Source organism: Lissotriton helveticus, chromosome 10 (assembly GCF_964261635.1).
Source record: "Lissotriton helveticus chromosome 10, aLisHel1.1, whole genome shotgun sequence".
In the NCBI taxonomy this organism is placed as follows: domain Eukaryota; kingdom Metazoa; phylum Chordata; class Amphibia; order Caudata; family Salamandridae; genus Lissotriton; species Lissotriton helveticus.
The window spans coordinates 354,213,157-354,229,563 of NC_136071.1; the positions used below are offsets into that span (position 1 = coordinate 354,213,157).

Sequence of the window (16,407 nt, forward strand, 5' to 3'; positions counted from 1 at the left end):
TCAACCTCAGAGCCAACCAAATCAGCACTGAACACACCAGCATCCTCAATCCATCTCCACATCAACCTTCTCAGACGGATGGCAAAACGCTTGGTCAGACCCCTCCTGCAGATGCCCTCTGCCGACCTAAAAAATAACCGACCAATCTCCCTGCTCCCCTACCCAGCCAAAGTACTCAAGAAAGCAATCAACCAAAAGCTCAGCGAATACCTGGAACTAACCCACTTATTCGATGCCTCACAATGAAGCTCTGTGCCAACAATGTTACTGAAACCGCGCTGACTGCGCCACAGACACCATCAGAACCATCCTCAACCGCATAGAAACGGTGTCCGTATCACACCTGCTCTTTACTTTGGTAGTCGAACCCTTAGACATCACCATCCGACATACAGCGGCAATAGCGGGTATTCCTTTCTGTGGTCAGTCCCACAAAATCTGCTACTTACTCTCACACAACCGGCTACCTCCCTACTCGCGGTTGTTTACCGCCTCTGCCTTCAAGGCAGTATCAGGCTTTAAAGTCAACATGACCAAATCTTATGCATTGAAGCTCACCATACCCCAACAGGACCACCCCGCCCTTTAATCATTAGCCCCCTTCCAATGGGCATTGTGCTCGATACGATACCTAGACCGTATCTTCATCCCCACACTGCATTCTTTGACATAAGCCAACTGGCCAGAATACCGAAGGTCCATCTTTAAAGACCTCCATTGCTGTAAGCAATTGCATATCTCAGGGCTGGGTTGAATTAATGTTGTAAGAATTAATGACCTCCCCAGAATTCTCTACTTCTTTTAAGCTCTACCCACAGCTATCCCCTCTGATGATATCAAGCACTTACACTCAAACAACCCTGGCTATCCAACCCTGTTAATGCTACCTAGAGACAGAGGTGGTTTGGCCTGCTCTAACCTACTTGAATATTATTAGGCAGCTCATCTCGGAGTTATTTCTGAATGGTCGTTCGCTAAAGAGACAAACAATGGTTCCATATGGACCGATTGGTGACTTATCCCCAAGCACACCAGTCCTGGAAGTGCATATATTGCTACTCCCACCAGACCAGTCTCAGAGATTTGGGACAAACTGGCACTCAAGAGGAGTATCACCACCTTCATGCCCCCCAACAAGCCTACTGCCTGTACTCTGGAGTTCACTCCTGCCCTTAACCCCCATGCATTCCCCAGCTGGAAAACCGGTGAATATAGACTCTGCGCGACCTCTCCGTAGGTGACAACATAAAGTTCCATTGCCAATGGAAACTGGACTTTAAGGTTCCTGAAAAGCTGCAATACTGTCAACTGCATCACTGGGCGCTTCACCCCCTCAATGCTCATAGAGCCAGGCGGACCTACACGTCCTTTGAGAAATTGGTCAGGGCTTACAATGGGTCCAGAGGGCTACTATCCAGAACTTAACAAGTACTCCAACATTCTGCACCTCCATGCATCCACGAATACCAAAAGCAATGGCATACTAGCACTTCTGAGGGAATCTCGCAAAAAACATGGGAAACACTGGCAGGACATACCCAAGTTATACAGAAGTATACCCCAAGAGACAGCCTATAAAATCATGGCACAATCATACCACACCCGACACTCCTGCACACCATCTACCCTACAGCCTCTGTCCTCTGCTGGTGGTGTGAAGTAGAGTCGGCTGACTTCTGCCACACCTGGTGTTCTTGATCATTTATCACCACATACTCGAAGGAGATCCTTGGACATATAGAGGGCACTGTAGTATTCCCAGCCCCTGCCACCAACACCTCCATCATATTAGGTATACAACCCCTTGCACTCAAGGCTATGACAAATACACACTGCGGCTCATTAACCATATGTTAGGTGATGCAAAACAGCTCATTGCTCACATCTAAAAGAAAACCCAAGGCCCGCCTATTGCCCTTTGGTTTACTTGCCTCTGGCACGTTATGGCAATTAAACATTTATCGCATAAGTTGGCCCACACTGATAAAACAAATTCACACATATCTGGCAGCCACTAATTAACTATCTCTCTCGGTTTGAACATACCTACTTCGCCCTACCCAAGCTCAAAGCACTGCAACTCTGACTAGAGAGCTTGCCTGTCGCCACAAGGGTGCCCTTTACACTAGACACTTTCCCTCCGCCACCCACCAGAAGGGCCCCTACTTGCGCTGCTCCAAAGCAGTAGGATGGACCTGGGGCTCTCTGGGAGTCATTCGGACTGACCACTATTGCACTTTTTTGTTTCCTTGTAAGTTGGTATGTGACATGTATACCTGCCTTTGGGTGTCCTACACCTGCTACTACTATCACCATATTGTTGCATCTCTGTTTTATTGATTAGAAATGTTCTGTTCAATATGTAAGTGGTGTGGATTTGAATCTGAGGCCATGTCTTGTTTTGACTTATGGAAAACATTTCATTAAGGATTTCAAGCAAAAATAAAGAGACATGGAAGAGTGTTGTGCAGTACTACTATGGGTAATTATATCTTTGTTTTTGAAAACTGGGATATGATCTTCTCAATGACGTTCTTCTATGGAATGGAGATCTTTCTGGCAAAGAAAAAATGCCCTTTGCTACTCCTAATTTTTAGCAAGAATCTTTTTGATTTCTTTCCCAAATAAAGCACTGCCAACATCCTCCATATTCATCACTTAATGAAGTATGTAATAAAATGTGAATACATTTTTTTCAAAGTTTCAAAAATATTATGCTAATCTTAAATAAACTTTATTAAGATATATTCATCACTTCAGCCCGCACCTACGGTCTGCAACCAGAACTCCTCCCCTAAGAGAAATAACCGAGTAGTAAAACTGGTGGCAGTCCTTCTCACACAGCAACCTCCGCTTTCTTTCTAAGCACATCTAGCTCAGTACTAGAAGAATTACTGTACGTCTTGCCATAACCAGCAGTCTGTAGAGTTTATCTTTCCTTTTTTCTACAAATATGTGTAACTATTAAGACTTTGATAGCCACTAACCATGGGTAAGAGAGGTACCTCCAGCCCTTTATAAAGGTGGGTTCCAGAAGAATATTCAGTACCACAAAATGATGGTAACGTAAGAAAGATTTCATAAACGTATTATTAAAATAGAAATCATATCTGTGTTGCTGTAGGACCCGCCTCAGAGTGGACATTGGATGAAACTATTTCACAACAAGGCGATGTGACAGCATGAGAGGAGAAACGCACAAGGGTGATGCTGGGAAGATGCTTGCAATAAGTTAAACCACTGGCAATGGCGCTGGCTAGCCTTCCAACCTATTGTTCTTTTGCCCAACATGCCACCTCAGTTTGGACCAAGGCATATGCAAATTAGTCTTGACCCTGCTCCAATAGGAACAGTCCAGTCTGAACTACCGGCCAGGTCCCTCTAAACCGGAACACAAGCAACCAAAGACTGGTTTTGCCCTAATTGGGGCTCTTGACGTGTGTAGCTTGATTCCAGTGGCACAGTTAGCACTGATTCCACGTCTAGGCATAACCTTGACCACTTAAGGAGTAACATCAAACACACAAAAGGTAATGGAAGGAATGCTTGCACTAAGTCTAACCACTGGCAATTGCTCAGGGTAGTATTCCAACCCATCGTCCTTTTAACCACCATGGCACCTCAGTTTGGACCCAGCAATTTGCAAGTCAGATCAAATCAGTCTTGACCCTGTGCCAATGGAAACAGTCCAGCCCGAAATGCCAGGCCAGGTACTCACTAAACCGGAATACAAGCAAGCCAAGACCGATTTCTCCCTGATTGGGGCTCTTCCGTTAGGTGTAGCTTGGCCACAGTGGGGCAGTGAGCACAAGGCCTATGTCTGGGCAAAGCTGACACACTAAGGTATAAAAAAAATGTTTTAAAAAAGTGATGGATGGAATGTTTGAATTCATCTAGGCCATTGGTAATTACTTGGGGCCCCCTTCCAGACCATTATGATTTTGCACACCATGCCACTTCCGTTTGGCCCCAGCAACATGCAAATCAGTCTTGAGACTGCTCCATTGAGAACAGTCTAGCCCGAATTGCAAGGCCAGGTCTTCCCAGAATCGGAACACAAGCAACCCAAAACCTGTGTCGCCCTGATTTGGGCTTGTCAGTTGGGTGTAGCTTGGCTGCCGGGTACAAGAGGAGAGGTCATTGGAAGAGGGTGGGGTGAAGGGCAAGATGAACATCACGACATGTACTGCTTCAGGAACAACAGTATCAGAGTAAAATAAATACAGTACATCAACTGTGATATTATAGTATGCTGTGAGAGAACTCTCTCCCCCTCTTTGACAACTTCTGAAGGTTCATATGAAAGTGCCAGAGTAGAGATAACCACACCCACACATGCACAAGAACAAGGGGCGCATAGAGGCCCGTGAAACAGACACCACTGACACTAGGGCTTATTCTGAGTGCTCCCCTAAGCTCTCCATGCCTTCTGAAGACTTGGGGGTACCCAATAAGGTTTTTGTTTCCCCAGCTTCGGTAGTTTATCATGCACTCGGTACCTGAAGCAGGTACTTTTCTGCCCCGGAAAGGCAGGCGCTCACTTTTACTAAATAGGGGCCATAATGTGGGTCTAGCGGCTGCTGTGGCATAATTTTCTCCTTGGACAGGTGCGGAATCGCTCTGTGAGGTACGGAGGAATTCACACCCAATCCTTTTTGGGCTCTGGAGACCCCAAACAAACATGTATCCTCCAGGGACAGAGAAGCCCCAAGCTCTGCCACCTAGGGTTAGGGAAGGATTGTGTGCACTCCTCTATATGTACACAACATTCTACCCCTTTCTCACACTGGCAGTAGGAGAAATGGGCCAGCCAGCTGTGTGTAACAAGCTTTTGGGCGCATGACACCTCTTGCAACAAAGTGCAACTTCTACTCCAGCAAAGAGAGGGTTGGAACTGGCCCTTACTTGTTCACTCATCCATATTGCTGTGGGCAGCGAAGTACTGCTGCTACAGCATGTCTGTGGACAATCTCTTGCACCGCGCCCACACTCTCCGACTTCAGTCTGACTTACCCCTTTTATACATACAATTATTCAGGCACCGCACCCTTAGTAGCTGCTACTAGCGTCACTAAGATGCCTTGTAATTACTAAGCCTTTTTTTTGCCTATGGCTATAATTGAGTAGTAATGAGGTGCAACCAATGGCCAGACAGTGTTAATAAGTGTAAAAAAAGAAAAAAAATGTAATACTATCCCAAAATGTGCTGCATTATACCAAACACTTTGCCTTTTCTTGCTGCCTAATTTAGTCTACCCTGTAGCATAATTTGGTCGTCCCCTAATGTATACTTATAGTAGACCAGGTTGTATTGATCTTACAATTTATCTATTCACATCTGCTCGCAATGGGACTGATCAAAATTCAGTTTAATAAAGGGCTAACACTGGTTATGCAATGTGGCATGATATATACACAGTGGCTTTAATGCTAATTATCCAAACTTACTTCAGAATAAATAATTCAATTCACAGGTAGGGTTTATAATGGACATTTCTAAATAGATAGTCTCTGCATACATTAAAGCGTTTATATTAAAAAGAAATATGAAAAAATGTTAAGACAACATTTTGGTCACTTTTCATAAATAGCGTTTTCTTGCTTTTTACATTTCACTGCATAGGACTAGGTTTGATGAGGTCACATGGCCGATGATCCATGCACAGAAGCTGCAGAGCGTGAGATCATGAGATCTTCAGGACACAAAGCTGCATCATATACACGTTGAGAAAAAACATGCCATCTGCTGACCTCAAATAAGTTACTGTGCTATTTTATCAATATCATTTTGTACACCCATCCAGGATTTAATTAACACAAAAGACACCACATACAGACATCCATCATGACCCCGAAACCATGTTTATTCCTATCCACAATACACATAAGCACACTCGCACCTGGCTCAAACTAATGCTGTGCACGGAAACTCCCACACCAGAATGACTATGCCATAGACACATGCACAAAAACACAACAGGTGCAAACACACACCAACACTCTTGTCAACAGCAAACTAGAGTAAAAGAATACCCTCTAGGATAGGATCAACACGCATCTCATCAGGAGGCTGTATGTGGAACATCCAGAACTCAGCGGCCAGAATCACACTCAACCTCCGACGGCACTCTCAAATCTCACCTCACTTCAAGGACTTACACTGGCTATCCATACCCAAATGAGCATATTTGAAACTCCACACCTACACTTCAAAGGCTATCTGGCCCAGCATACCTTTTTTTTTTTAACTTTATTTTTCCCTTTTCGCATAGAAGTACAAACACAAAATGTGGGTTACATAGCATAGTATATAGATGATTGCAGTAAGGAGATCGAGCATACAAAATATGTCTTAATGTGCGGTACAATACAGGAACGTCAATAAGTCAGAAGTCTGTACATATGGAGATATGTGTGAAACATCAAAAAATGAATCGTTGACACAGCGACATATGTGTGGTAGGACTAACCATCAGAGTTGCATAGTTGACACCGGAAACAAGCATTGGAAATGCAATAGGTCTCGCAGTAGTAAAGTTTGAGCTATAGGTGTTATTTATTTTTTTGTTTTTTATTTATGTGTTGTTTTTTCTAAATAGCTAAATTAATAGCTTTCTTCTTTACAAAGCCAATAGTTATAATTTTTGTAAATGTGACACCTCTAGCATTTGGCAATCCTTGGACCTTCGGTAATGCCAATAAAGCATTATTGCCTAGCATTGCATTGTATCGTTGACTGTTTACATTCCTGGCCTACATACATTATGCAACGTTTCTTTGAAGTTACCAGACCGGACAGTTGTTGTTGTTGTTTGTAATGGCTGCTTATCACCTCAATAATAACTCCCCCTGTCTCCACCAGCTCCCTCCCGCGCGGCCCCGCAGGTCCCCCTCCCCTTGGTGTCAGGGCCCACCGAACTGCCACATGGGCACTGATAAAGAGTGATGGATGGGCTGTGGCTGGCTCCACTGGGGCCAGTGCTCGGCTGGGAGCATCTCAGTGCACCGGTGGCCAGGAGTCTGGCAGTGTGAGAGGAGGAGAGAGAGAGAGGGAGGGCAGGGGGGGGGTGTAGGGATGCGATGGAGAGAAGCAGGGCAGGGAGGGTGGCGTAGATCAAGGCAGTCTTAGAGGGAGATGAGAAGTGTGAGGGAGGGAATGAGGAATCTGGAAAAGAAAGGATTTAAAGGAAGAATAACGGGTGGAAAAGAGGAGAGACCAGTGGAGGGATTGAAGAGGGGAAGGGGAAAGGAGAACACAGCTATGGATAAAATAAATTGGTATATAGAAGAAAGAGACGTTGGAGGGAAGAGTAGAATGGAAGAGAGAATGGAGGGAAGGAAAAGAGAGGGTTTAGATTAGGGTGGGAAAGAAGGAGAGGGCGGAGGAAGGGAGCACGACAGAGGGTGGACACAGCGAAAGATACAGGGAGGACAGGAAAGGAGGAAGTGACTGTCTCACTGGAGAAGCAACAGCTGCATGAATGTCTGAGAGGACAAACAAACAACAAGTTCTTATTAACTCAGATCAAATGTGCTTTGCAAATGTTCTGCTGCAGGGGGTTAAGCGCTGTCGGGTCATCGCAGAGCTGCACAATGGTGCTTCAACGCTGGGTTTGGCCTGATGCTGGGGGGCTCACAAGTGAGAGTGACAAAAGTTTCCTAAAGGGTGACCAAATGAGGCAGGCACCAAGTTGGTCGGAGGGGTGGGATCTGGGGGAGGCAGGGAGCTGCGGCAGGTAGCGGGAGAAGGAGGTTGCCGGGTGGCTAGTATTGCAAATAGAATAAGAAGTCCTCTTATGGTGCGCCAAGCCAATGAAGCTTTTCGCCCCACAGGGGTTAACACCATGGTTTTCTAAATACTCTATTTGTGGCTCTATAATTCAAAATGACCTTCGTTATGCAGGGCCAGCATTTTAATTTTGGTTTAGGACAAAAATACATATACTATGCATTGGTAGGAGGTTGCCGGTCTGGTGGATGGGGACGGGTTGTGGTCTTGGGGATGTACGGGGCATCATTGGGGGCGTAAAAGAAATACTGCGGGGAAAGCGAGGCTCGGGAGATGGCGGGTAATGCATGAGAGGTGGGCTGCTGTTAGAGGCTGTCGGGCGAGAGCATTTGAATTCCGAAGCACGGGAAATGCGGGCGATGGTCGCGTGTAAGCACCACTTGGCACGGAGGTGCCGACCGAGTCCGGGGTCGGGGTGGCGAGACTTGTGACACCTGGGTATAAGGTCCTGGGTGTAAGATGCTGGATACAAGTGGGCTGTCGTGGTGCAGCATGTTGGAGGCGAGTATTGTACGGTGTGCTGACTCCTAGGCGTGCGACCGATGCTTCGTCCAACTAGGGGGGGGAGGCAGTGCGGGGGCAGCCACGGTGGAGTTTGGTTTCCTGCTAGACAAGCGAAAGAAGCATGGCCCCAGATCTGCAAGAATGGGCTATGACCCCCCTCGCCCCCCCTTCTTGTCCGTCTCACATGCTGCCACACCATTAACTAAGAAGCAAAGAACGACAAGTGGGAGGCGGCGGGGGGGGGGGAGACACGCGAGCCAGGTTTGCAGGAGAGGTGTGGCGAGGGCGCATCTGTCTGCCGGGGGGCGGACGAGGGTTGGGGGCTCTGTTTTGGAGGGCGGTCTCGGGAGGGAACAAATGGTGGTGGGGTGCGGAGCGGGCGTCTAAGCAAAGGGGACAGAATAACGAAGAGGTATTGTAGGCATGACAACATCATATCGGGTGGTGGTACTCGTGGATGAAATATGACAACAAACAGTAGCAGTGGGTCAATAATTGTGTACCTCTCTCATATGAATCTGGAACAATAGTGGATAGATGCAAGGAGTGAAAACTAAAGAAGAATATCTTTCCTATGTGGAACAAGCCTTTCACCGTAACACGGCTGGCAGGGGAGGGGGCGGAGAGGGGAGAGGTGCGACACGGCAGTAGGAGGAGGAGGGGGGAGGAGAGTAGGGGAGGCACGGCCTAGCGGCAGGCAGGCAGGGGAGGAGAGGAGGAGGGGGGAGGAGAGTAGGGGAGGCACGGCCTAGCGGCCGTGCAATCAAGTAGTGAGGGGGCGGAGCTGGGGGAGGCTGTGAGAGAGAGTAGGCAAGGCAGGCGGCTGGGGGCATGTGCACGCGCTTTTAAGCTCAATGCACATGCGCATTGAGCTTAAAAGTCACGGGCACTGCAAGGAATCGCCACGATTCCTTGCAAGTTAGATAAAGTCTGGATGAGCCCCTATAGTCTCGCTTGCTCGATGCGCATGCGCATCGACAGGCGAGACCTAAAAACATCAATATGTCTGCGGACAAAACATCAATCAGAGTAAAACATGTGCAAATTATTTATACCTCAAAGTCTAATCAGCCAATTCCCTCGGGTACGATTCCATTCTCTGGTTGCGACTGGTGTGCAGCGTTAACCTTGGTAATGTAGGTACGGTATGGACCCCAAATGTCCACCGGTCTGGACGCACTAGGGACCTGAGCGGAGTATTCTTCACAATTAGTGCTACAAAAAGCCATGCTTCCAGGCCATGCTTTCAACTTCGGGGGTCGTCTACCACCCCACAGCAAAGCGACTTCCCTCTTGGCTAACAAAAAGCCCGAGGCAGCAAGTTTTTTAACAGCACGAGGGAAGTTGGATACGTAGCCCAGCAACGCAATTTCGGGAGTAGGCACCAGGTTCATGCCTAAAATATCGCTGAGGGTCCTGTGTATCTGAGACCAGTATTCATGAAGAAGGGGGCAAGTCCAAGAGAGGTGGGGCAAGTCCAAGAGAGGTGAGCAAAGTCGGCAAAGGTGGCCTTGCACGTTGGACAATAGTGGGGACGACTAGGGTCAATTCTGTGAGAGCGAGCTGGGGTATGGTATAGTTTGCAGAGAAACTTAAAATGAAGGAGTTTGTGTCTACTGTTTAGGGAAACAACTTTGGTGGCTCTACAACATTGCTCCCATTGGTCGTCTGTGATGGGTTTACCCAGATCTTCCTCCCATGCGGTATGAACCCTGGAGTCAGAAACGGGAATTGAGTCACTGCACAGTTTGTATAATTTAGAGACCATGTGTGCCCCGGAGGGGTGTTGGATAAGGAGCGTTAGTGGGGGCGGTGGGTCCGGAGCCAGGGGGAATGTGGCAAATGAGGCATGAAGCATGGATTGTAAACGGGTCAAGAAGGCCCAGCATACCTTAACAATAGTATTTGCTTTCAGACACCTCAGCTCGGCAGGACACCGATTTGAACTCATCCCACACATAGAAAAAACCTGATCTGGTAGTCCGAGTCTTCTACATCGCTCCTAAAACATGGAATGTCCTGCCATTACACATCCAAAACTCTTCCTCACTTCTTGAATTCTGCATAAAGCTCAAGACCTGGCTTTTCAAATAAACACATTAGGCCCTACGCTTGGCTAGTCTGACACCTGCTCAGCACCAGGATACCACCTAACCCCACACCACCCCTGGGGAAAAGTGAGCTTTACAAATCAACATAACATAGCACATACAAATTATGCCTCTACATTTCTTTAATCTTATCTACAAAGTAAGTATGGCGGCGGTGCAAGTGCATTCAGTTCAGCCCGGTACAAAACGCAACCATGGCTGGAGTATTGTTAGTCTGGATGCTTGCTTTTGTTTCCCATACCCTGTGCCTGTTAGTCTCTGTGCCCACATCCATAATACGGAACAGGTGGAGAGACATAATTATCCCCTTATTTTCAGGGGGACATGACCACATGTAAAGGAATGAATGAATATCCTCTGAGTTTAGGGCTGGTTCTACATGTGCGCCAGCCCTATCAGTATTACAGAAGGGCAAGACAAGCATTTGAGGCCCTTCTGTATCTGTGGCACTCTGTGTATTACAGTTCTATAATATTACCTCTTTGACTGGAATGACCAAGTTTACAATTGTCAGGCATGAAAACTGCTCTCAGTGGTCAACAATACTGCTTTCTTTTTAACAAATGTGTTGCCGCTTTTTAAACTTTTTTTTAAAAAAAATGAATGTACACCTCAAAATAATGACACCAAAAGAAACAGTTACAGCGTTCACCACGTGCAAAGAAATATGTGCTGGTAAATTGTAACAATTAAATAGCCAGTCTTCCTAGTGCGAAGATGTCAAGGTGTTAGTGTGGTGATGGGGACCTTCATAAACTTCAACTATTACAATCTGCTTGGTGTCCAGGTGCTTGTGTTGAAGCCTGGCCTGCTGGAAATGATGACGGATGGGCCTGACAGGTATCAGTACGTACTCTTAAATAACTCTCCATATGCCTGTCTGGAATAAGATCCGATGTAAATCTAGGGCTTTTAGGCTATCTCCAGAAAATGGGCCCACATTGGCCCACCCGAACGTACTCTTGGTCCATCCAGATAAAAATTCCTGGAACTGGGCATGGCTCAGATTATTTCTAGCTTATGACGCATCACTTTTTTGTTTCATTCACACATACATCTATGTCCGAACTACAACTCAAAGGCGATAGCAAAGAAAACAATGACACCTACTATATATTCAAATGCAGGGCTCAAGTCCTAAAAAAAGAAGTGGGGGGACGCTGTCAACAGAAGTGACGTCACGACCGGAAGTGACGTCACGAAAGGTGGCTTGCACCATCGGGCTCATTGCCTCCCCTAGCTCACCCCTTAGATGTGATTGCATCTTAGATGTCAGCGCGTGAGAAGCTTGCTATGAGCTCCGATCTCGTTCCAGAGAGGCCAAAGAGTAAAGTCCAGCTGTTTGGCAGGGGGGATGGCGTCCCCCCGGTAAAATAAGTGGGGGGACGCCGTCCACCCACGTGGTACCCCGACTCGAGCCCTGTTCAAATGCCATTACAAACTTTAGAGCGTTGAAGTACACAAATCCATCTCCACATAAGGAAACACCGAAACAATTGTAAAGCTTGATTTACCCTGTGAACAACCTAAACGTTACAAGGTGACGCATGCTTGTTTGTGCCTTAATATTCTAGTAGCTAAAAAAACACTGCACCTGTGTAACCAGTGTTAAAACGTGCCCGCCCTTTGTAATCCAACAAAAATACCAACTATTTCTGAATATTTTTAATTTCTGCAGCTAACTAGCTTTTTGGTAGTAGTACTTTTGGAGGTAGTTACTTTCTACTATCTGGGAGGGGACAGGGGGTGTGCTTCAGGCATCTCATTTTTGGTGCAATCGAAATTATGTAAATTCATCAAGGGGTTGTGCTTTAGCGAAATGGCATTCATCTCACACAGACCCTAGCCGTGGCCTGCAAGTGCGCGCAGAGGGGTGGACTCCCTGGTATATAGCCCTCTAAAACCACCCCACTAAGTAAAAGGGTGGGTGGTAGGGAAACGCCTACGGCCTTCCATCCATAACAATTCTGCTTGTGGCATACATGCCAACATTTTAGGAGAGGAAAGTTGGATTATTATTTATTTTTTTTAATGATCGGAAGAATGTGTTTATCTCACTGACTTCTATTGAAGCAGGGGCAATTTCAGGCTGGAGACAGCCAAAATAAAGCAATTGTTTGCTCCAAAACCCGTGAATCTCCCGCCTGAATCGGGTCTAATGGTATGTATGCTTGTGGACAGGTTTCAAGGCTGGTCCTGCTAACAAACCATAGCTGGGTAGGCGACTTGCTCTTTGCCTGGGTTAACACATTTCCTTCACAACACCTATTCAACACTTGGGGGAGTAACACGTAACAGAAACCAGCAGAAAGCAATGCCTGCCTCGGTGTGGGTGGGCGACTTTCCCCTCATTGACACTAGTGGAGGTCCAGTGTGTAAGCAGCACGTGGAATAAAGCTGGAAGGGCCACCAACAAAAGCCGTATTCGTTGTTGTCCCACAGCTGATGTCGCCTTTGTTTACATGACGTGCCCTGCTCACCGCCCGACGCTTCTGGTGACAAGCCGGCTCCAGTCACACCACCACCAGCAGCACACAGGCCTGTCACAGCACAATGGCTGAGGTGGCCGGCTGCCAAAGGACTGGAGAGCCGATCGCGGTGTGAGAGCGGCAAAATAAAGCCTTGTTCTCCAGCAGGAAAGATATTCGATCTAAAACACCCCAATGAAAAACAGCAAATGAACTCGGCGAGGATGACATCACTCCCTCCTTTTACAAACCGCTCTTACAGTGACCCTGCGGGGAGCTATCCCGCGAAGCTGCTCTATTTGTGGAAATGAATGGACCGCGCCCCGGCGCTATTGGAAGCAGATGTTGGGCCGTCTTTTCTGGCCCCAAACATCTGGGCGGACCGCGGGGACGGAGCCTGCTCCCGATGCCTAGCGCCGGAGCAGGGTTCTGTAAGGGAAGAAGTTCGGTTTTGTTTCCTTCCTGTTTTGTGACTATGAAGGGAACAGCAAGATAAACACAAACGCACTAAATGGCGACTGTTTTTTTTCTCGCAAACATGCCACAGAGGCAGAGCAGCTCGCCATAATACGTGTCTGTAACCGAACTATGGCAGCATAGTACGAGAAGTCTATGTGCATCTGAATGGCATTTGATACATCAAAAAGTGTACAAAACACGGTTTTGAGGATATAATTTGAACCCTGCTACTTAAGTGTTGTCTTCTCCCGCGCTTCATGGCGAAACCTAGCCACCCTTCCGTGTCTCCCTTCCCCACCTTGTATGTCCCAAAACCAATATCCGATGGTAGAAATACTGGGACCTCTTGCAGACACTTGGTACTACTTACCTCACCATCCATCTCAACTCCCAAGATGGCTGGAGAAGGTGTCATTGGTGCAGTTCTTTCACGCGTGCAGTAGTCTCCGCTAATATTGACGTTCACTTGAGGAGAGACACCCTTATTCTCTGTAGCACTATTTGCCCCAGTGCTACTTTAAAGAAACATAGATAAACGTCAGTGAAAGCTCTCAAGCAACTGAGCAGGAAGTAGAAACCACAATTTCCTTCTCTGAAAAGGTGTGGCGTTCAAAGTCAGTGACTAAAATACAACTAAAGAAAACACATTTTTATTAGAGTCAGAAAGACAGGGAACAGTTCGGTTCTATTACACTAAACACTTCGGTCAAGGTAGTCGTGTAGCAAAATATGGCATCAACAAGGACAGCCATACGCCAATGACCTGGTATCGTAGAACACTGCAACTTTTAAATGTTACATCAACAAAGAGGGGATATTTGTGTACTCCTAGGTTAGGGTACGCTTGTTTATTAGTCGTGCCCACCTCCAAGTGTTCTTTTCTAAGTTTTAAGTTTGTCAACCATCCACACACAAAGTCACATCAGTTAAAGAAAAAAGGGGATGGAAGTAAGAAAGTACCTCATGTAAGCACCATCCATAGCGCAACTGGTTGGTACTCACAAGTTTGCTCACATTGTCATCATCGGTAACTTTTCTGACAGGAAACGAAAATAGAGTGGTTACCCAATCTTGAAGTTGTGTGAGAAAAGGTGAAGAAAAATAAAGTGTAGATGATCATATCATCCGTATTTCACACATTTGGGCAATGGTGCCATGATTGGAATTACTGGCCATGCATGTACTTACACACACCCTCTACACATCTGCCTTGAAAGTGTGAAGGCAGGAGTAGCCTGTCCATGGCACTGGCGTGGAGAACTCAGACGAGATTGGGCCCTTTGATGGACTAGAATAATATGAGGTGGTTTTATATTCTAGCACCTACATCAGGCATATATGGCCAAGCGTATTAAAATGTTTTCCTTTGTACTAAACTTATGGAGTTGAGACTTGATAGTTCTGGGCTGATTAAGTCCCCCGCTGTGCAATCTAAGGAATATCATTTAATGTAGACAAAGTACTATAATACCTACAATGTAATGAAATTGAACGCTGTAATATGCGACGTAGGGAACGCTTTGAGATTGGGCCCTTTGATGGACTAGAATAATATGAGGTGGTTTTATATTCTAGCACCTACATCAGGCATATATGGCCAAGCGTATTAAAATGTTTTCCTTTGTACTAAACTTATGGAGTTGAGACTTGATAGTTCTGGGCTGAATAAGTCCCCCGCTGTGCAATCTAAGGAATATCATTTAATGTAGACAAAGTACTATAATACCTACAATGTAATGAAATTGAACGCTGTAATATGCGACGTAGGGAACACTTTGAAATTTAGGTGAAATACTATAACACCTACAGAGTTGAAAATCCGGCTGCTGCACAGTATAGTAAACACCAATTGCCGTGCAGTCAGCCGTTGACAATTGAAAGATGGCGCCCGCGGTTTTACTGCATTTTAAGTGGAGTGTGTTGGTAGCTAAAAAACGCCCCTGCATCTATTCGTGGCACCGGATTGGTTAACAACTGTTTCTGATCCAGGTGAGAGAGAGAGGCTTATCTCCTGCTTCCTGGTCGCGGCCCGGTACTTTACTCGGCGCACAAGTTTCCTTGGCATTTAGGGAATTGTCAAGCTCAGATCTCCTTTATAGCAGTGGGGAGATGCGAGTCAAAGGGGAGCAGTCTGACTTTCGCTCCGATGCACAAATAAAGCACAGGGTCCTGGTATTTAAAACTGGGTGAGCGGGCTGCCGTGTCTCTATTAACCCCTTCACTGCGGCAGCTATTTCACTGCAGTGCTAAGGGGGCGGAGCGGGCGCATGCTGGTCACGGAACCGCTCCGTCACCAGCCGCGGCTGTGCTCATGACGGAGCGGTTCCGTCACGGCCCCGCCCGCTCAATGGAACGCTCAGCGCAGGCGGGGAATCCGCTCAGCGCAGGCGTGCCGAGCGGGCCGTGACGGAACCGCTCCGTCATCAGCACAGCGCGACCGCAGCTGATGACGGAGTGGTTCCGTGACCAGCAGGGGAGGGGTTAAGAAAGTTCTGTGACATGCTGTGCACAGATCTTTTTGCGGTTCCTTGTCTAATGCTTCCACTTGTTTTTTTTAAATAGTTCTTAAGATTTGAAGAAGGCATTAGGATACTATTTGGCAAACATGAGAAGAATGACAATGTTATCAGCGTCAATATTTCATGATGGCTAAATAATGTGTGTATGTATTCACAGGTACACTGCTGGTGGCTGCGTTTTACCTCATGGGGAAAATCCCCCGAATGAGTTGCTGGTAGGAGTCCACCTGGCAACCACTTGGTAATTATGGCACAAAATATACACACTTAAAAAAAAAGTGTGGTAATGTTGATACAGAATAAAAACTTGTGTGTGTGTTTTATGTCTTTGGCACTACCTTTCTAGTATCTTGTTTGTCAACCACTACAGATCTTTTAAGCATCAGTGAGGTGGAGAAGCGTCTGCGAGCCCTGATGAAATTTTGCCATAAAATGTGCGATACAATGAAACATAACATGTCGGCCATTCCAATTAAGATGGTTTAAACATGCCGTTCTTTTTAATCTGAATGTGGGCCCCGTGGAAATTAAAGTATGTATGAAAAAAGTGGTCCACA

The 16,407-nt window shown here is 46.5% G+C and overlaps 1 protein-coding gene across 2 annotated transcripts in view; it reads right to left on the reverse strand.

The window, feature by feature from the left end:
* Window positions 1-16,407, reverse strand: part of CCM2 (CCM2 scaffold protein) — a 349,754-nt gene that overhangs the window by 188,696 nt on the left and 144,651 nt on the right. Inside the window, exon 1 of one of the 2 annotated variants that reach the window (XM_078662563.1) lies at window positions 13,702-13,832. The exons of the other annotated variant lie outside the window; for it this stretch is intronic. Coding sequence (XP_078518689.1) covers window positions 13,702-13,746 — 45 coding nt within the window. The 5' untranslated portion in view covers window positions 13,747-13,832. Of the gene's footprint in view, window positions 1-13,701; window positions 13,833-16,407 lie in introns of those variants that run through there. 2 annotated transcript variants of the gene reach the window in all.